We start from the raw sequence: 21,433 nt of genomic DNA on the forward strand, positions 1-21,433 counted from the left end.
GTAATAGGCACACAAAGCAAGCCAACTATTTTTGCATTTATCTATCTATCTATCTATCTATCTATCTATCTATCTATCTATCTATCTATCTATCTATCTATCTATCTATCTATCTATCTATCTATCTATCTATCTATCTATCTATCTATCTATCTATCCATCCATCCATCCATCCATCCATCCATCCACCCTTCATCCATCCAGCTATCTATTGATCTTCACCAATCTCTTTGCCACTTTCTCTACACATATCTCTCTAACTTTCTATATTAATCTAACCTTTTTGCCTATTGATCCATAGCTCTGTCTCTGTCTTTATCTCTCTTTCTATATGTCACTCCCTTTGTTTAACCTAAAGAAATGTTTGCCTCTTAATGTTTAAAAAACCTTGCCTTGAGCGGTTCATCTTGTATTAATGATTAAAAGTCATTAATACATACCAACTTAAAAGGTGTGTATTGGCGGCTGAGCCTCTCGAGGGGTTGGGGGTGTGCGGGCGCAGACAAGCAAGTGGAAATAAAATGTAAAAAAATGAATAAAATCGCAGAGGACACCTACTTTTTCAACAGCAGCCCGGCCACAAGGAAACTACCTTGACAAATCCTGGTGCTGCTCTGAGAGCAGCGCCCTGATTGGAGTCTCCCCTTCTAGCTGGGTTAGAGATGTTTAAAGCGCGCATGTTTGGCTGGCTGTCACAAGAGGGCCAGCAAAAAAGACATTCAAACTTTAAACAGTGCACATACAGCCCACCCTCCCCCCTGCTGCTGTCACTCCCAGGCCTCGCCCCCGTCCTGACGCTCAGTTGAGGACGGAGAATGAAAAATAAAATAGTGATGAATTACCATCTTAATTTTCATCTCTGGGGCTTGGGGGTAATTTAAGTGGGGCCAGCGACGGCTCGTGGAGGGAGTTACGGTGGGGCAGGAGGGCGGGGAGGGGGAGGGGCAGGGTGGAGGTTGCTAAAAACCGGCATATGGATAATCAGTAGCGGTCGGCAGTAGGTGTTTCTATAGGGCGGTGACGTGGGCAAGAGGAGGGGCAGGGTGGGGGGAAATAATGTATGGATTACGGAGTTTTACAGGTAAGTAAACATTTAAATACATAAAACGAATTTCGTTGCGCACACTGCATCACATTTGGTGATGCAGTGTGCGCAACGAAATTCGTTTTATGTATTTAAATGTTTACTTACCTGGAAAATTCCGTAATCCATACATTATTTCCCCCCACCCTGCCCCTCCTCCTGCCCACGTCACCGCCCTATAGAAACACCTACTGCCGACCGCTACTGAGGATAATTGCAGGTAAGTAAACAATTTAATTAATAAAACGAATTTCGTAGTGCGCCTTGCATCGCAAAATGCAATGCAGTGCGAGCTACGAAATTCGTTTTATTAATTAAATTGTTTACTTACCTGCAATTATCCATATGCCGGTTTTTAGCAACCTCCACCCTGCCCCTCCCCCTCCCCGCCCTCCTGCCTCACCGTAACTCCCTCCACGAGCCGTCGCTGAGTGGGGCGACGCTCCTCCGCTCCAATGGAGGAGCCCCCCTGCAGACGTGTCTCATTTGCATTACTAACTAGAGAAACATGCAATACTCATGCCACAGTAATAGTGCAAACACTTTTTGTGGTCCTTTAAACTGAAAATCACGTCACCTTCACCAATAACATATATGCAAATGAAACAATTGCTGTGTGTTCCGACTTTCTTATGGAGTTAAGTATGCATTTTATAAATGTACCGCGTACCGAAAGCTTGCTTATGTTTATGAATGTATCTAACTTATCTAATACATGCCTTCGTACCCGGCCACAAAGTTTCTCAAGACTGGTTCATGGGCGCAAAACGTAATTCTCCCAGGTGCAGATAGATTACTTTACATTCTGGAAAAAAACATTTCCGACCCGGTTGATTCTGCTAAAGCTTTTTTCGGCGAAAAGATGTCAGGAATAATGTTTTCGTATTTATTTTTTCATAGCTCAATTATATGTTCCTCAAACCAATTAAAGCTATTTCAGTGCGACGCCAATTATTTTTTTCACAGACTCCGCTGTCATACGAATTCTATTTTGTGCGTGAGAAGTCATACAAATGATAAATTAATTTTTTAATCAATTACTGTCGGAATTAAACAAACAATAATGTTTTGCTGCTTGGCGGGTTCTTAATGGAATGGCAATCCTGTGCGTTCCGAAATATCTATTAATGAACTCTTTGCAATGTAGCCCTACTTGTGCTAACCCTGAGACTTGTAAAGTGTGTTTACCCCACTGAATGGCTTCAACGGGCAAACTTGTGACAAGTCAATTAAATTCTATATACAGGTTCCTGATACTTACAAGTATGCCAACTGTTGCCAAGTCATTAGTTCCTACTCTTTGTATTTCTCATACTCATTTTTTTCCCTTTTACTCTTTGTAGTATTGCTATGTAGGATTTCAGGTCTGACATCAGCCAAGGCCTTTTGATGTTACCAAATACCACAAAGAAAGTTGCCAGGGAGGTGTGGGCCATGGTGTGCTTTTAAAAGAACTTCTAGTGGTTTTGATTTACTTTTTTTCTTACCTTTGTTAGCAGGCCCTTGTTGCCACTTGCTGTGTGCTGCATCTGATGTGTGCACTGCTTGAGGGCACCATCAATGTGAATGGGCCTCCGACTCATTCAACAATGGCCACCATTGGGTGCTGAAGCACGAGCAAGCAGACGGCTATCTTTGAATGGGCGTCCGACTCATTCAACAATGGCCACCATTGGGTGCTGAAGCACGAGCAAGCAGACGGCTATCTTTGAATGGGCCTCCGACTCATTCAACAATGGCCACCATTGGGTGCTGAAGCACGAGCAAGCAGACGGCTATCTTTGAATGGGCCTCCGACTCATTCAACGATGGCCACCATTGGGTGCTGAAGCACGAGCAAGCAGACGGCTATCTTTGAATGGGCATCCGACTCATTCAACGATGGCCACCATTGGGTGCTGAAGCACGAGCAAGTAGACGACTATCTTTGAATGGGCTTCTAACCCACTCAAAGATAGCTGTCCATTTGTGCATATGCATACGCATTCTGGATTATTTTTTTTTAAGCGCTATAAAACATTAAAAAATGTCTGTGCAGGCTCATAGACGAGCAGCATGGATGGCTCTGTGTGAATTTTTCTGTGAAGCTTAATTACAAAATCATTTAATTATGGAAGTCTGTGTGTGTGTGTACATGTATGCATGTAACAGTGCCAATGTTTATGTAATAAAGAGTTACTAAAAATATTATATGAAAACCATTAGCAGGGCCGACTTTAGTACTGGTGGCGCCCTGTGTGAAAATGCTTGCTGGTGCCCCCCTCAGTGCCCCCAATGACCACCTCGCCACAGATTCCCTCACTACCACTATTTGACAATGCCCCCCAAGTCTCCATAACCACTGCCTCTTAGATTCATTTAGTTTTATAGCGCCACTCATACCAGTTTAAGGTGTCAGAACCCTTTACATCACACATACGTTGCACAGAGACAATCATAGGTGTATAAATCAGTGTATAGGATAAGTTACATATTACAGAGGGCCACAAGGTGTCCATATTAGTAGGTGCTATAGTTTAAGAGTCCTTGGTCTGAACAAGCACACATTCAGAATTTAAAATGTAACACCATTGTTTGGGGTTTACTTTAACAATAAGAACTGATTTCTACCCAAATGAACCCTTTTTTGCAATATTAGGATAAGAAAAGACTGGGCAAAAACAAAATGTAGCTGTAATATATTCCTTGCAGTTGACAATTAATAGCTCACTGCTCTATATTAGGATTTTAACTTTTAAACTGTAAGTAACATAAGGATCTCTCTGACAAAAATGATAACCCATTGACCTATTGATATTATATGCACTTTGTGATGTGAATGGGACACGTTCTATGCAGCAGACATTTTAACCATCTGTGCTATGCTGAGTCAAAACTTCCACTACCAGACAAAGCTGCCGGCTGTCTCCAGGAAGAACATTCATCACCGGAGTTATGGTGACATTTTTATTGATGCTTGAAAATTGCTGGGACAAGGAACATGGCATCTGGTGTTTTTAAAACAATAAACATGACGCCCACACCCCAAGTCAGCACCCGGTGCGCCCTGACCATTAGCAAAGGCATTAGGCTAGCAGCCAGCACCAGACATATTGTCTTTGCCAAAGCTTGTTTCTTAATCTGCAACACCCACCAGGTGCCGCTTAAAATTGACTTTATTGCTACTACCAGACATTCAGTATCAAGAAACTGTGTAGCTATTTCATTCTTTTTTGAAAGAATAACAAATCAATATACCACTGTCTTAAATGCACCTTTTCAGAACCAAGAGTAACATACGCTAGACGCGTCTTGTATCTAGCGCAGACCTATCATTGACTGGAGTCCTTGTAATATTTTACAGTTAAAGTATAAGCAACGTAGTGTGGACTGGAAATCTGCGTGTTGTATATTTTAAAATACATATTTTAATTTTAACAAATTGTTTGATTTAAAAATACGGAGGAAATCAACTTCCTCTCCGCTCGTGAATCAGGATCGGATTTTGCATAGAGTTCTCCTCATTTTCGGAGCATATATTTTGCTAATAGCCAGGGTCTCCAGTGCTTTACATTCATTTATTCAGATGCCAGAATGTCAAAGTCAGTGCTGTGCTGTCTTTTTGCCTGGTCGCTCGTGGCTATGCAGTCCCCCGTCCTGCTTATGCTCCAGCTGGAGTGGTTAGACCGGCCGCGCAGCCCTGTACAGTCCAGCCCAGCAGTTATGGGGCAGGTGGGTGGATGGGGGCCAAGGCCAAGGTGTTCTATAGTGGTGTCCTTTGGAGTGGCCTCGAAGTGTCCCCAGTGAGTTGGCCTGAGTAAGGTGGTGTAAACAATAAAATGGGATCTGCAGGCAGACCCTGTGAGCGCTCATACCCCAGGCCTTGCTCCCCATCTTTAGGCCCAGGCCACCAGTCCATCTTCGGCCAGTCCGCCCCTGCTCCTTCTGCTTCCCTTGCAGACTGTTGCCCTAGCTCTGGTAGAGGGTGGGTGGTAAGCTCCATGGATGTGGGATTCACACAGAACGAGCTTTGAAAACGGCTGGTGAGGGGGACTCCAGAGTTTGCGCGGTGAGCCGGAAAGTGGGGATCGTGCTGCGGGGTGAATGAGGGTGGCCTGGGGGAGTGGTGGAGTTGTAGAAGTCGAGGGAAGGTGGCCCCCCTGTGACTTTCGGGAGCCCCTTGGGTTTCGTGTTCAGCTGATTACTCTTTGGATTGTAGGATTATTTTCTGCCACCGCTTGGAGGTGTGCAGTCTTTCTATTGTGAGCAGCGTCTTTCACTTGTTGGGATAAGAGCTTTGGTCATGGTGGCATTTTCTCACTAGTTGCCACCTTTGGAATATCGGATCGAATATCGGAACTGCCTTTGAACCCGCTTCTTTATTTTCTGTTCTTTGAATAGTTTGTATAAATACCCTCATTCGGAAAACAGTTACTTGGAAAGACTTGGGAAAACAGTACTTCAAGCTGTAAATGTATTTGGGGCACCATGGTAAAATATAATAATATACCTGCTTCACCTGTTATTCATGGCTCAGAACTGCCGGCAGCCACGGATCATCTTTTGGTGAATGTCTTGGTGAATCAGAGATCTAATATTTATTTATTTATTTTAAAAGTTTTATATAGCGCTGGCTAGACTCAGAGGTATCAGAGCGCTTTACATGATCAGGATAGAATAAGGCAAACATGGTATAAAAAGCATAATAACAAAGTAAAAAAACAACAAAATTACAAAATCAAGGAGGGATGAAACAGGAGTTGAAGCAATATAATACTGGTAATATAGGTAGAGAGGATTACAGGAAGAGGGCCATAAATTTCAGAGACAAATATTGTATAGTGCTATTTCAGGCACTGGTGTAGCAGTGAGCCCATTGCGTGTTTCAAGATCACAAGTTGTGAGAAGGAGGGAGTTAACTAAAAATCAATGCATCATAAGGTCATCAAATTATTCAATAAAGCCATTTACCAACTCAAGTCGAAGAAAGGGGAGTTATCTGTCAACAGTTACCCGGGGGCTGCAAATGGGTTTGTGACCGTGGCCAGTGGGGTTAAAATGGAGCAATCATCTTTGTCCCATTTACGGGGGAACATGGGGTGCCTGCCACAGGGTGGAAGGTTTTCCGAAACCACCCCTTTTTTCAATGAGAGCCTGGGTTGTCGGTTGGAACACAGGCTCCCATTGAAGTCAATGGGAGACTTTCCGAACAGTGTTGGGAAGCAGAGTATTCAGTCGTGCAGACCCCCCTTCCCCCTGAACGCAAGTCCATCGGAACCGAATCTGACAAGGAGTTGGGCAGTTTGCTTTTCGACAGACATCATAAAGGGGCCCCTAATGCTGTTTTTTGGTGCAGAGGTCTGCTCAAGATGTAATTCAGGTTTCATCATCAAATGCCTCCAGCTCCTGCTCTAGTCCTAATAGAAGTGCCGCAAAAATGAACTAATATATGTGGTGGAAAGGATACAGATGTGAAGCAATGCGTTGGGGGTCCCAGGTCAGTATAGTCTATGGATGGTGAATGGAACCAATGAAATCATATGAATCAACACATTGATAGATGTGCCTCTATGCTTTCAGGCAACCTGAGCATGTGGGATACAAATTGGTCCTCAAGTCCCTGTGCTGTATGTGAAGAAAAGGTAAAAAGAAGCTCCCAGGAGACTGCTAAAGCAAGGAGACTCTCAGTCTTTAATCTTATTGACTGATCCTCTTCACACAAGGATATTGTCTTGTGACTTAAAACACAGCCAGCGATCCCCAAATTACTCCTAGATAGGGCCCCACTTGCCAAAAAAGCAGGTATTATGTGAACAAGTCACAATTAGGTCTAAACCTTTGAAGGATACTGAACATAATGTCGATACAAACTTAGTTGCTGATTAGGATGCCTGCCTTTCGCATTGCGGCGGGTGCTGCTGGCTGCAGCACACGCCGCAGTGCAAGAAGGGGACATATGGCCGGCCCCATGCTGTGCCTGCCACATGGTGCAGGGATATGTATGGGTGGCACCATAGGTGCCCCCCCCCTCACAACCCACAGCCTAGGGCCAGGTGGGAAGACGGGCCAGCTATGGGCCCCCATAGCCCCTTTCTGTCTGCCTTTTCATGCCGGGTTAACTGCCATGAAAAGGCGGCTAGAGAGTGTCATCATAATCACTAAGGTGGTGCCTGGCAGGCACCGCCGACATTGTAGGGATTGGATGTCCCTCTAATGCACCGGCAGTCTCAAGGAGCCCATCGGATGCGTGGCGGTCAGTCTTTCCGGCCGCCAACGATCCATCCACCATGGTGAAATAGCAAAGTACATGTCTCTATTTCTACTAAGCCGGTACGTTGTTCAGTCTATGAAGATACATATGAGCAATTACACCCTTTTTCTTCCATCCCTTGAGTAAAGTGAGGACAGTTTTCAATATGTTCAGTGGTCTACTGCTAGACCCACTCTGCCGCATTGCATTGTAGGGTTTGTCATTAATTAATCAAGTGTGTAGAGGCTGCGGCCTAGCGGCTACGGCAGTCAACCTCAAATCTGGGGAACCACGTTTGAGTCTCAGCAACAACGCTCAACATCCTGTGATTCAGGGCAAATCACTTTATCTCTCCATGCCTAACAACAACACCAAAAAATGAATGTGTCCTTGTGTAACACAGCGGGTGCTCATGTAAAGCGCTCTAATAGCTGATACCTTCGGGTCAAGTTTGCGCTATATAAAACTCGGACAAAAACAAAAAAAGTATAAAAGTAATTGTCGCCCTCATGACCAAATATATGGATTACTACATTAGGGATACAACTAAAACCTTTGGTTCTTGTAATTATTTTCTTCTGTCCTTCACAATATCTGCCTCAGATATCAGTTTTAACAATAGAAGGATCTTGCATCTTGCACCACTGAACATTGGCCCAAGACCAATATCCTTTCACAGTTTACAAATACAATGCCGGCTTGATGGTAAGGAAATGAATGTCAGACATGTGAGCATTATATTAGTCTTTGAGAGATAGGTCTAGTTAGGTTATCCCACCCTATCAATATCAACAATGGCTTTGCGGTGCTGACATGAATAAAGACTGACTTATACTGGTTTATGCCTCTAGAGGAATTCCCAGGGTCCAGGACGAGCTTTGTAATTTCCATCATGCAGGACATAGCGTTTTCTTTGAATCAGTGCGATCCTCAACATGCAATTATTTTTGAAAATATGCATCCCTCGATAACTTCAGGCAAGTCAAATCTGCAGACATTTACTGGAGGGAAAATACTGGGACATGTGGATTTGGTGCCAGAAGTGTCATAATCTGCAAATTAGGACACATTTCTTAAGCAAGCCACTGAATAGATGCTGTTATCACACCAAATAAATTAAAATCCCCGTTGTGATAGAATTGTTTGGATGCAATAAATATTGAATTGCACATCAAAACCAAGATAGGGCGACTGTCTCACTTCTCTCATTAATGGCACTGTTTCCAGTTGTGGGCTTTCATGCCACAAATCACTGCTATCACGAATGTTAATTAATTAAAAGAGGATACAAACCAAGACTAACATGTACAAAATGCATTAGGTTGTTACACCAAATCTCCGATCTGGAAACGGAGTCTGTAAAAACCTGGAGTATACTGGCCTTCCTAGCTCAAGGAGAACTGACCATTTGTTAAGAAGAAGGAGTTCATAATTTTCTTTGTCTCTGAAAAAACACATTCGTGGAATCACCTGATATTGCACAATCGCTTTTTTGTTTTTTGCTCTGCTCAAAAATTCTACTATCAAATTGTGGATTATCAGTTGAATTCGATCTTGCTGAGCCTACACCAAAAAGGTACCACTTTTACTTGCCAATGTTTTGCCAGTCACTCTGGCACTGCAAACCGGCAACTCGTATTTCCCAGAATCATTCACTGTCTTCTATTGCTCACAGAAGACAAGAGGCCTAACATGAAGATCCTATGGCTTGAGTCCACTTTCTGCTGATCATTGGAGTGTCTACTTTTGGCGAGGTTGCCGCCTGCCCTTATCTTTCAAAGAACCTGTGAAAGTGTCAAATCATCAAGACAATGCATTGGTAGAAAACCTAATGCGACATCGGTCTGGGACAAGTGCCTTGTTATCTATATTTCAAGGTTAGTTACTGAAAATAACATAAACAGGGTAGTCTGAATGTATGCAATTTTAACTATACTGCTTTATACCAGTGTATCTTAAGACTAGAATATTGACAGATACATGTTATGTCAGAAGTTCATCAAATATTCTCCACTAAAAATAAGATCGAGGTCAACAACAGTATAAAAGGTTCAAGTGGATACTTAGAGAGAGAGGTCCTTCACAACAGGTTATCGCACACGATACTGCCAGAGATCCAGACAGAGACCTCCAGATTGCCATCCTGCTGCAGCACCCAGTCCTACTCTGAGAGCTGATCCCAAGCCAAGTGTGAAAGGGGTGGAGATGAGTCCAGCTGATGTTTGTTGTCCTTTCAAGGGAACACTCCCTCCTGGCTACTGATAATTACAGCTACTGGCTGTAACAGGTATGCAGTGTGCTGAATCCTAAGAAACTCTATATGCAAGGTAAGCTTCCTCGTGCTCTCACAGTACAGCACACAGAAGTAGTCTTTAGGGTGTTAGGTTACCAAATTACATTTCAACTACATTTGAATCTTCCATATTATTTTTATTGTTAGTAACATGTATCAGTGCTTTTTAAATATTCTGTGGTGTTATTTAACATGTGCTAAGCAACAGGATGAAACTGTTGAAATAAAACACTTTTAAATATAAAGACTCATTTCTCTTAGTGCAGAACTTGTGTGTGATATTCCAAAGAATTTAATTGGGTTTGAATTACTACTGCATCCCTGACCCCTTTTTCTGGCATTGTTTGTAAACCAGCTTGGCTGCCACATTCACTATGTATTTTGTGGGGTTGTGTGAGGCTGTACCAAGGGCCAATTTCACAGTCACGCCTTGGTGCACTAAACTAAGTTCAGACATCCAGAGGTGGGAAAGTCAAACCATGTAGAGCTAAGCCAAAGCCTTATTCTACGCTGGAGGCCTGGGATCTGAATTTATTATTAACTGTTCAATTAATTAAAATCATTACAGTAAGAAAGAATAAAACTGGTGAGTAAAACAATAACCACATTAAAACTATAAAGACTGCTGGTTAAAAGGTTTTTTGTTCAAGTATTATATCCCCTCTCCGCTGCACCCACTCGGACCGTCAGCACCGGGTGTTTATCATAAGTCCTTGCACCAAGTTTCTTAGACAGCTGCATAGACCTTGGTGGTTTTCTCCTATGGCAGTCTGTGGATCGTTCTCCTTATCCCTTCCATTTCGAGACATTGATGTTGTGCGATTTCTGCAGGGAGGGAGGATAGAATCATGGCTCTTCCCTCATTTGAGGGAGGCTGCCTTGACCCCTTATTGTACCACGCTGGTGGCCCTGGTTTGTTTGTGATCGTTTGCTGCCTTTAAAGCCATTCTAATCAGATGAATGAATTTCCCAAGACTCGCCAAGGTCATGGTGGTTATTCTAGAAAAGCACAAGGTTGATGCTTCGCGGCATGTCTTGATTCCCTTGATGATGCAGACTGGGTGGAAAAGTCGAAGGAGTTCGTTCGTAAGGGAGGGGCAGCAGCATAAAAGGTGAAGCCAGGATTCTCTCGTGTAGGGGCACAGTCTGCAGCTTGTATTTTCTCATTGCGAGCCCATGTGGGGTTAAATTCAGTGATTCCTAGAGTACAAAGTCCCAAAGAGAGGATTTTAGTTCTGGCGTGTGGTTTCAGGGCCTCAATTTTAGTTCTGGCTTGTGGTGTCAGGGCCTCAATTTTAGTTCTGGCTTGAGGTGTCAGGGCCTCATTTTAGTTCTGGCTTGTGGTTTCAGGGCCTGGGATCTGTCTGGACACCTGGGGCATCTCTAGCCCCCATAAGGTTTACAGTAATTTATGTCTGTATTTAGAAATTGTTTGTTTTAAGTAGAACACAAATGTAGGTAGAATGTGCCTTATTTTTGCTTCAGTCTGAGTATGTATTTGAGTCATATTATACAGATTACTGATTTAAATGCTTTAGTGGTTACATATTGAACTGGAGACTATAGGCTGAGTGTGCCTTCTTTCATGGCACATTCTAGTGGTAGCTTGTGTGGCAGAGAGTCTGATGTCATCAAAGAACGTTGTGGCTGGTGCTGACTTAAGGCTGTGTGTGGGAGTTTATTCAGTGGTGGTTGCGAGCTGGACTGACAACAGAGAAGAATCTGTTCAACAGATGTCCTGACAAGTCTTCCTTTAAATTTGTCTAAGGGTAGTTCTTTGTTTTAAAAACCTATCTGTATCCCTTTGAAGTTGTCAAGAGAGAGTCCCGAGGTCCCAAATTACTGACACAATTCAGATAAGGGATGCACTGTACGGTCAGAGGTGCCCTGTGGTCACAGGAACACGGGTGAAATGCCATGATCTCGATTTAAGACACATTAATAAAGGGTGTAATTCCCCTGGTGCTGACAGATGAGTCAGCAGGTAGGACACAGCAACAACCGCGTGAGTGATGCTGAATTTGTGTTTTCTCCACAGACCCAGAAGATTTATTAGCCTAAGGTAATGAGAGTGTAAGGTCTCGATAATCTTAAAAACATTTTTTTAAGGGAGAAGAAGGTTCCATTGGGAAAGGTGTCATCCACAAAGGAATTGCTCATTTAAATGAAAGTCTGTCATCTGTCCTCAACTTTACTTGTCATAAACTCCGTGTGTCTCATGGATTTTACATGTCCATTTGTCTTGTTATATCACTTTAATCTCCAATTTGCAGAAGCATGTAAAAGAGTGTAATGCACAGAAGGAATGCAGCCCCAAATATTGGTGATCACAACAGACATTTGTTATTTAGAGATGCAGAGCTTGCTTTAAGCTGGTACCCTGCCCATCCTGACGTCTCATGCAGATGCATAGTTATGTTTATCAGTGGGTCATTACAGTTTAGCTCAGGGCACAGCACAGTTGCAGTGACAATTATCCTTCAATAATCCCTGCACTGTTGATTGACTCTTTCAGTCAATGAGATTACAAAATGTTATTCTGAATCTCCAGAGATGTGGACACAGGGATGTACCATGTTACAACGCATACCATTACAACTACCTACTATTACAACGCGACCATTACAACGCATACCATTACAACGCATAGCGCTTTGAGGTGCTGGATAGTGGTAAGTATAATTTACTATTCTAACTCCAGTCCCCGTGGACACTAGGGAAGGTGTTGGATAGTAAATGATACTTATTCCCTATCCTAGAGCGCCCCCCAGCGCAATGCGTTGTAATGGTATGCGTTGTAAAAGTTGCGTTGTAATAGTAGGTAGTTGTAAAAGATGCGTTGTAACAGGTGTATACCTGGACACAGAGCATTGAGCAAGATGCACATATCTGTTGATGCTGTTGCCTTTGAATAAAAACATTCCATAAAAGGAGTTAACCAATATGCATTGGGCCAATCAAACCTGAAGGCATGACAACATCGGTTACTGGTATATAGTAACTGTTTCAGAAAATAAATACAGTGCTCTACACCCAGTACCATGGTGAAGACATATGCATGTCCGTCTCACATTACAGCCCTTACAAATGCCCGACAGGGTGCGGGCACTATTTTATACCAGCAGAGTATTACGAAAGAAGAGCTCTCAAACAAAAATGTTCAATCCTGGTATTTATATGCACATTTGTCTATTAAATTCTATAATAAGTGGGTGCATGACTGAGACTTGGGTGACAAAGAAGATGAGACCAGCTTACTTTTTTTTGTTTAACATGGGCGGCATCAAGGGTTAAAATGAGGAAGATGCCTTCCTTGATGGTGTATAGTGCCTAGAATGTTAGGGAGAAGGTAGTAAATTGTAGCTTGAAGGAGGGGATGCATCTTGGTCAGGTTTGTTACCTAATTTCAGTCAAGTTTAATTAGTCGTAACAAGGAACAGTTTTTGAGGTCTATCTAGTAGTTTTAATAACAGCCACTTATTTGGAATCCTTTACATTAGAATGGAATGTCACCAAGTCAGGAATTAAACCGTACCTTAAACGGAAGTTAGAAAATTCAGATTTTGGAACTTTGCAACAGCCGCGCACAGTATTCAAATGAACTGTTAACTTGGAGGATACTTACCTGGACCAAAACGTACACTTTGAAGACTGATGCATTTGGAATTCAGTGATGTATATAGAGTTACTGAATTAGACAGTGCTGGAGAGTTTAACTCTACTGTGAGCATTCTATAGTGTATGGTCTAAAATAATGCATATTATTTGTTGTTGTTTACCATTTACCTCAGGAGATTAAATGTTGACTTTAGTGTATTAGGAAAAGTACCACAATTTTCTGTCTCTCCTCCCTCAAAGCACCTCATTGATAAACTGCACTCTCAGTGTTAGTAGGAACATTTCAAGCGGTGCTGGACCTGTGCTGCAAAGAGTTCATTTGCCACACCATCTACACTCATGCTGATATATAAGGAAATACAGTCTTTTCTGATCCAAAGTAAGTGCATTTAGTGGATTCAAGGGAATATACGCACGCTGTGCAATCCAGAAGGCCATATTTCCTATAGCCCTACAAATTCTGTTCACCAGTTAATCAACCCAGAGGAATAGTTTTGTTTCTGGGAATACTGCGGAAATGCAAATATCCAGGGGAGAAAATATACTACAAGTAAAAGAAAAGCAGAAAATGTACCAAGGGCGTCTCCTCTGATAAGGCAGAGGGGTGTTTCCCCACTGCTCTCAGAGCAGAAAAAAATAAAAGTAAAATGAAACTTATTATCATTTTATTTGTCGTTGCTGTGGGGCTGAGTTAGGGTGGGGCTGGGCTGGTGGCACAGGGAGTTCGAGTGATTCATGCACACTAAGTGCGCATGACTGCTTGGCCAGCCGTCTTGGTCTGTCAGTCTTGTGCACCTTGCATGTTCCTCACCTGGCTGTAATACACCACAGCCTGGTGAGGAACATGCACAGGCTCCCTGTCCCCGACTGAGTGCTGATTCACGGCGCTCAGACCAATCACAACGTTGCATTGCGGCATTGCGATTGACTTAGGGGAGCCTGGATGCTTCCTGGTTCCAGGACTTGCCAGAAGATATGCAAGGAGGGCGCAGTGAAAAGGTAAGTTGTTTTAAAAAAACAATCTTTTTCCAAACCCCCCTGCCACACCACCCTGTTCCCTGCCAGCCGCCACTGCAATTTACATTTACCAATTTTACTTTGTTGTTGCTCTGTACCACAAATTGTAATATTCAAATAACATGCAGCTCAAATGATCAACCTCATTGGAGACTGGCAAAGGGAGAGAAGATAACTGACATTTCTGTACCACTATAACAATACCCTCCAATACAATCCAGTTTGCAAATCGAGGTCTTCAGCTTGGCCACATATTGTAAAAAATAAAGTACTCACAGCTATAATACTTGGGCTCCGCTGCAGTTTGTTGTAAGGACTGTATTTAGGTTTCATAGGCTTGCCTGCAACTCTGTCCTTGTGCCTCCTACTGGAAATGTGCTGAAACCAAAAACATCAATTAACATTGACCGCTTCAAGATTGAGCATGTTTTAAGATGTTTTTGAAAGATCCTTATCTTATGTTGCAATTTAAATTCATCATTCAATTTCACGCACATAACACGCATATCATTTTAGCTTTTGATGTACATCACTTCTAAATTAACAAGCTGTGACCTGAATATATAGGTCTCTGATTGTTTTAAACAGAAATATATTGGTGATCTTTTACAAGTCATATTTGAGGTTTAGGTGATATCACTGTACGGAAGCACAAGCATGAGATGGAAAAAAGAAGATATAAAAATGGAGGGCCTTATTTATGAGAAGTGACGCATCGCTGTGTGAAAACAGCGATGCATCACTTCTCATTGCGTCCTCCTTGCGACATGATGGATGTGTCATATTTACTGTATGATGCATCATGTCGTGAGGAGTTACAAAAATGTAGTATTTCTGACGTCTCTGTAGGCGCAAAAGTGACGCATTGCTGGGGTGTGTCAGAAAACAGACGCAACTCCAGCAATGTGTCCTTTTACATGGGGCAAGCCCTATGTGAAAGGGCCAGCATGAGTCTTACACCTGCTGTGAGGTAGGTGTAAGATATTGACGCAATAACGTCCTACAAGTGGCGCACTGAAATCTCATAGATTTGAATGCGCTACTCCTAAAAGGATTTTTGTGGGGGAACGCGCACTCTGCATACATTATACCTGGCACAGGTACAATGTGGCGAAGGGGTTTGCAAAGTTATGCATCTGCCTAGATGCGTCACTTCGTAAATAGGGCGCAACATGTGACGCATCGGCAGCATAAAAGTGACACAAGGCCTCATAAATAAGGCCTGGAGTGTCTGATCTGGGACAGTCTAAATCACAAAAATATGGAATGTCGAAGTTATTACAAAGCGCTTTAAAAAAATTATGCATGCGCAATTAGTTTGACGCATTAGTTTGGCGCAAATTCGAATGAGAAACCTTTGATAATCTCTTCAACTTAGTACTAAGTCATGTATTGATTACGGAACACAATACATCAAAGAGGTCCTACTAATTCTGGTGTTCATGTAAAAAATTATAGGTGCAGAGTTACAGCTTGCCAGTCAGTGTGTGAGCAGCACATCCCCTGGGCATGCTTCTCCATACTCATGTGACATCACTTTGGGACACAAGAGATGCGATGATTATTGAACTGCTTCCTGCCTAGTAGTTTATGTGGTGGCCTCAGCAGGAATTATTGGGGTCTTCAAGGATTGTAAATCACCTATGAGGCAGTCCTGCAGAGAGTATTTTGCCTTTTGTGGGCCAGCCTATGTTTCTGCAGGTTAATAAAGAGAGTGTGACTCACCTTGGAGGACACAGACCAGTAACTTAATCACTGAAATGGTTGGAGCCCCTTTTGATGTCTGGGATGTCACAACAGACACAACTCTCCTGAGGCACAGCCGGGAGATAGGCCCCTCGATATTTGTTTTTAAAACTGCACAAATCACTTGAATTGTTTTAAAACTGTACTGCTCCACTCGATCACCTTGGACCATAGCTGCACTCTCACTAGGCTCCCGCGTAGCGGATTTCATCGCTGCCGCGGCCCTAGTTAATTAAAAGTGACATCATTCACGGGGACTCCCTGAGGCCACGCCCACTACGGTCGGCCACGCCCCCCCACCCATCGACGCCCCACACCCCCTATAAACATGTGCTATCACCGGACGCGCAGCGGACGAGCGCAGCGGGTGCGCCGTTTGCGCGCCGAAGGCGCGCCTAAGGCAAGCCCGTCTGCGCCCGTCCGCGCCGGCTCCGTGCCGAGTGCCGGACATTCTGCCCGTCTTCCCAACCTTCAATATTCGAAACACGACTTATGTAGACTAGATCAACGCCACTGCAATCAACTGATTAAAACGGATCTTGGGATCACTGATACTCCCCTTACATGTTCCTCCTGCGACTTCCAATTACCAGTCTCCTCACTGATTATCACTCAGAACCCACCCAAACCACCTTTCCTCAAAACATCGCAACCTGCTGTGACTAATCTGCTACAGGCCACCTCTCATACCACCGATTTCCGGGCCCATATTACGTCCCACAAATATGGGTCCCTCAAATGCATATTACTCAATGTAAGATCTATGCCCAAACATAAACACGAGATCGAAGCCTTGCTCAGCGATCACAGCACTGACCTTATGTTTCTAACGGAAACCTGGGCCTCTCAGACCTCCGGACCTGACTGGAACACCGCCACGCCCACAGGCTACTCCGTCGAATGCCTGAATCAAATAGGGTCTACTGGGGGAGGAATTGCGATAATCCACCGGTCGCACCTAAAAACTATCATTTGCGCCCAACCACAATTAGAAGCCGAAGCAATGACCTTTAAGATCAAGGAAAACAATCACCTGATCTTTGAAGGACTGCTACTCTACCGCCCTCCCGGCCATAAGACGCCCTTCACCAAAGCTATACACACCTTTTTAGAAACCACCTTTGATTCAGCCTCTTATACCATCTTAGGCGATTTCAATTATCATCTAGAACTAAAAAACGACCCTGACTCAGCCACTCTTATCGATAACTTTCTCAGTTTCGACATGAAGCAGTTAATCGATAAACCCACCCACATAGCAGGACACACCCTTGATGGAATTTTCTCGAACTGTCATTCCATTAAAGTTTTATCTATCACTCCCATACCTTGGTCGGATCATAATGTCGTATATTTTAATCTACAATTAAAAAACTTTGCTACTCAGCGCAGAAGTTACCCGCCTCCTGAAACTTCCCGCCCCTGGAAAAAACTTGACACCAACCAACTTGCTGAGGCATTGGGAAAGACTCTTCCCAATTTTGACCACGGCAGTAGTGAAGTCTGGAGTTCCAACTTTAACAAATGGATTACTGACGCGGTAAACGAGCTGGTCCCACCTGAACCAAAGAAACCTAGCAAATGACTCGTCACTGCTCAATGGTACACGACCGAGGTAAAAACTGTTAAGATTAAGTGCCGTCGCGCAGAACGAAGCTGGCGCTCTGACTACAGCCTTGAGAAAAAACTAGAATACTCAAAAAGTCTAAAAGAGTATAAATCTACAATAATCCAGGCAAAGGCCGCCTACTTCACAGAAAAAATCCAAAAATCAGCTAACTCCTCCAGGGAACTTTTTAAAACTGTGGCCCATCTAACAAAAACTCCACGAGACACAGTATTCAACCCTGATCAGAGCTTCGTCGATGAAATGGCCACCTTCTTTCAAAAGAAGGTTCAATCAGTCTATGATGAACTTAGCTCCACGGTATCCATCACACCCCAGAACAATGTTGGACCTACCTACTTGACCCCCCCCCGCTTTTCTAGTTTCTCTGTACTTGAAAAAAAGCAAGTACATGACTTACTTATTCAGATGAAATCCGGCTCTCCGCTGGACCCATGCCCCCCCTATGTGCTACATCAAATTCCTGAGATCATTGCAAATACACTAACTCCCTTGCTCAATAAAATCATCTCTCTAGGAGAATTTCCTAAAAATTGGAAAATGGCCTGCATCAGGCCTATTCTAAAAAAAGAATCCCTCGATCCCTCTGAATACAAACATTATCGGCCCATTTCCTGTTTGCCATTACCATCAAAAATCCTAGAAAAAGCCATAAACCAGGAAATAATGCTGCATGTGGAGGAAAAAAAGCTACTTGATCCGTCACAGCATGGCTTCCGACCACTACGTTCCACGGAATCTGCCCTCATCATGGCGACTGAAAAAATTCGCAAAACTATGGACGAAGGTGGACGATCGGCCCTGATACTCCTAGACCTCACAGCGGCCTTCGACACCGTTAATCACGCCGTCCTTTTAAAAAGACTTATATCCTTAGGCTTCACTGGCTCTGCCCTGGCCCTCATTGCCTCCTTCCTAACCACCCGCACCAATCAAGTGATCTGGAATGGACTGCAATCCGCTGAATTCTCTCTCCCGGGCGGTGTCCCACAAGGTTCGGCACTGTCTCCAACTCTTTTTAACCTTTATGTCACCCCCCTAGCTGCCCTGATTAGATCTCATGGACTACAACTGGTGTCCTACGCCGACGACACACAGATTGTCGTGTCCATCTCTCAGTCCATTGACGCCACTGCAGAACGGTTCAGGAATTGCCTCTCTCAGGTTAAGAACTGGATGAGTAACAACTTCCTAAGACTTAATACGGCTAAAACCGAAGTTATCGAGTTTGGTAACAAAGCCTCCATGTGGAATGACTTATGGTGGCCCCCTGAAGCAGGAACCTGCCCTCTTCCCGTAGACAAGGTGAGAAACCTCGGCTTCCTATTAGACAAGGAACTCTCCTGTAAAGCCCAGGTGAACCAGGTGACTTCAGCCTGTTTTCAAAATATCAAACTGATTAGGAAAGTGCTTCCCTATATTCCAGACACACTCAGGAAAACGGTAATGGGAGCCCTGGTATTATCCCGCATTGACTACTGCAATTCCCTCTACCTGGGAGCAGGAGTAAAACAGCTGTCTAAACTTCAGGCGATCCAAAATGCGGCGGCCAGGGCCTTACTGAACATCCCCAGACGCCACCCTACGTCTAAAGCTATACGGGAGCTGCACTGGCTCCCGGTTAGACGCCGCATTCAATTTAAAGCTCTCTGCCTTGTTCACAGATCTATTCACGGCAAAGGACCCGACGATTTCAACAACCTACTGGCTCGATATATGCCTCCGCGCGCTTTGAGGTCATCCACCCTCGACCTAATTCGCCAACCCCGAATAAACAAGGCCCACTGGGGGGGAAGGTCCTTCTCCGACCAGGCGGCAAAAATCTGGAACTCGCTACCCCCAGCACTCCGTGCCCAAAAATCCAAAATGATTTTTAGGAAAGACCTAAAAACTTGGCTCTTTGTCTAGGCCTATCTGCCCCTCTGCCTCCCTTTCTGCTTGTATCTGTTAGCGCCAAGACGCTGCGGCCTTCGTGCGCTCTAAAAATATTTCAGTCAGTCAGTCAGTCGGGACTACAGCTGATCCTATGACACAGGAAACATTAGTTGTTTTCCAGTGAAATGTAGATGGGAAACGGATGTAAAGGGTATATTAGTAGTAGTAGTATATAAATGACAATCTGTAAATCTTCTTTATAGCACTTTATAACAAAGGGTGTGTGTGTGTGCGAGAGAGATTTGTACTATAGCTCATAGCAGTCAGGGATTACTTGTTTGCAAAACTGTTTATCTTGTTTTTCTTTATTTTGCAATTAATAAATACTTTCCTTTGTACACATGTGTGCTGTTTTTTTTTCCATTCATTGTTTATAGATATGGGGATGTTTGTTTGTGGGTGAGTTGTTTATGGGTGAGTTGGTCTTATATTGCCTCAGAAAGTGTGTGTCACCTGCCCCATATAAATAGACAAGGACAACAAGTATCCCCACATTACTCTTTCAGACACTTCATAGCAAGTAGCGAATGTTAGGCACTAAGAAATAGGGACACTCATAGGAGGCTGTCACCACCTCATTCTCACTACCCAGCTACTGAAAAAAAGGATAATGGAGAGGAGAGAGGGTGGCGGTGAAGATTGTTTTGAATGGCAGGAGAAGATGACAGAAGATAGTGATGCTCAATGCTCGAATCTCACAGAGGAGAATAAGGGTATCGCTACGACTCCAAGAAGAGCCACTGTCAGATTAAGCTGCCCTAAGGAGAGCCGACTGAGTTACTGAGTGGCGTAGTTCATGGAAAGGATCTCAGCCTCAAATGATTGTTTATCGGAATGTGGGGAAAACTACCAACACATAGAATAGATGGGAAAGTAATGGTGTAATCAATGTGAAGTTCTATGCTTATCCATCATTCTGCGATACCCCTCCAACCACAGTATTCTTCACAGGGGAGTGAAGAATACTCCTGATACAACCGCTTGTTGTGTAGCAGTGGTGATTTTTAATATTTATTCATGAGATATTTTTGTTCTATTTATTTTGATGGACCTCTCCTTACCTTTCTGTGATGGCTGGAGAATTAACTGAATGTGGGAAGCTGTTCTTTTGTTGCAGTACCCCCACACACTTTTTGTCAGTTTTTTGATGCAACTTTCACTGATGTGTACTGGGTGGTAAACAGACATAATATCGATTCCAAAATATCGACTGGACATAATATCGAGGTAAAAATATAGACTAGACAAAATATCGACCAGACATAATATAGACTACTAAAATATCGCGTTATATCGATATTAATAGCCAAAATATCGAATCAAAAATATAGACTAGACATAATATCGACTAGATAGAATATAGACAAAAAAAAAATCGAAAATAAGGTAAGTTTTTAATAATTTGTAATAATTGTGTAATATAAATCTGTAGCGGGTTGTGGGTTTATAGGGGAATAGGGTGGGAAGTAATTTAATTATAATTAATTAATTATGTAAATTAATAATAATTTTGTAATTATAATTAATTGATAATTAAGTAAAATATAATTGGTAATTAAACATAATTGATTAATCGATAAATAATTAATTTTTAGTAAATTATTTTTTGTAGTGGGTTGTGGGTTTATAGGGAAATAGGGTGGGAAGTAATTTAATTATAATTAATTAATTATGTAAATTAATAATAATTGTTAAATAATTATTAATTGGTAATTAATTCAAATATAATTGGTAATTAATAATAATTGATTAATTGATAAATAATTAATGTTTAGTAAATTATTTTCTGTAGTGGGTTGTGAGTTTATAGGGGGATAGGGTGGGAAGTAATTTATTAATAATTAATTAATTATCTAAATTAATTAAAATTGTTAATTAATTAAT

The 21,433-nt window shown here is 42.8% G+C and overlaps 1 protein-coding gene across 3 annotated transcripts in view; it reads right to left on the reverse strand.

The window, feature by feature from the left end:
• Positions 1-21,433, reverse strand: part of ZNF385B (zinc finger protein 385B) — a 1,149,514-nt gene that overhangs the window by 37,389 nt on the left and 1,090,692 nt on the right. For all 3 annotated transcript variants that reach the window (XM_086956211.1, XM_086956210.1, XM_086956212.1), the window contains one exon: positions 14,518-14,619. In XM_086956211.1, the coding sequence (XP_086812337.1) occupies positions 14,518-14,619 (102 nt within the window). The remainder of the gene's footprint in view (positions 1-14,517; positions 14,620-21,433) is intronic.

This window comes from Lissotriton vulgaris, chromosome 2_1, assembly GCF_964263255.1.
Source record: "Lissotriton vulgaris chromosome 2_1, aLisVul1.2, whole genome shotgun sequence".
NCBI classification, from domain to species: Eukaryota; Metazoa; Chordata; class Amphibia; order Caudata; family Salamandridae; genus Lissotriton; species Lissotriton vulgaris.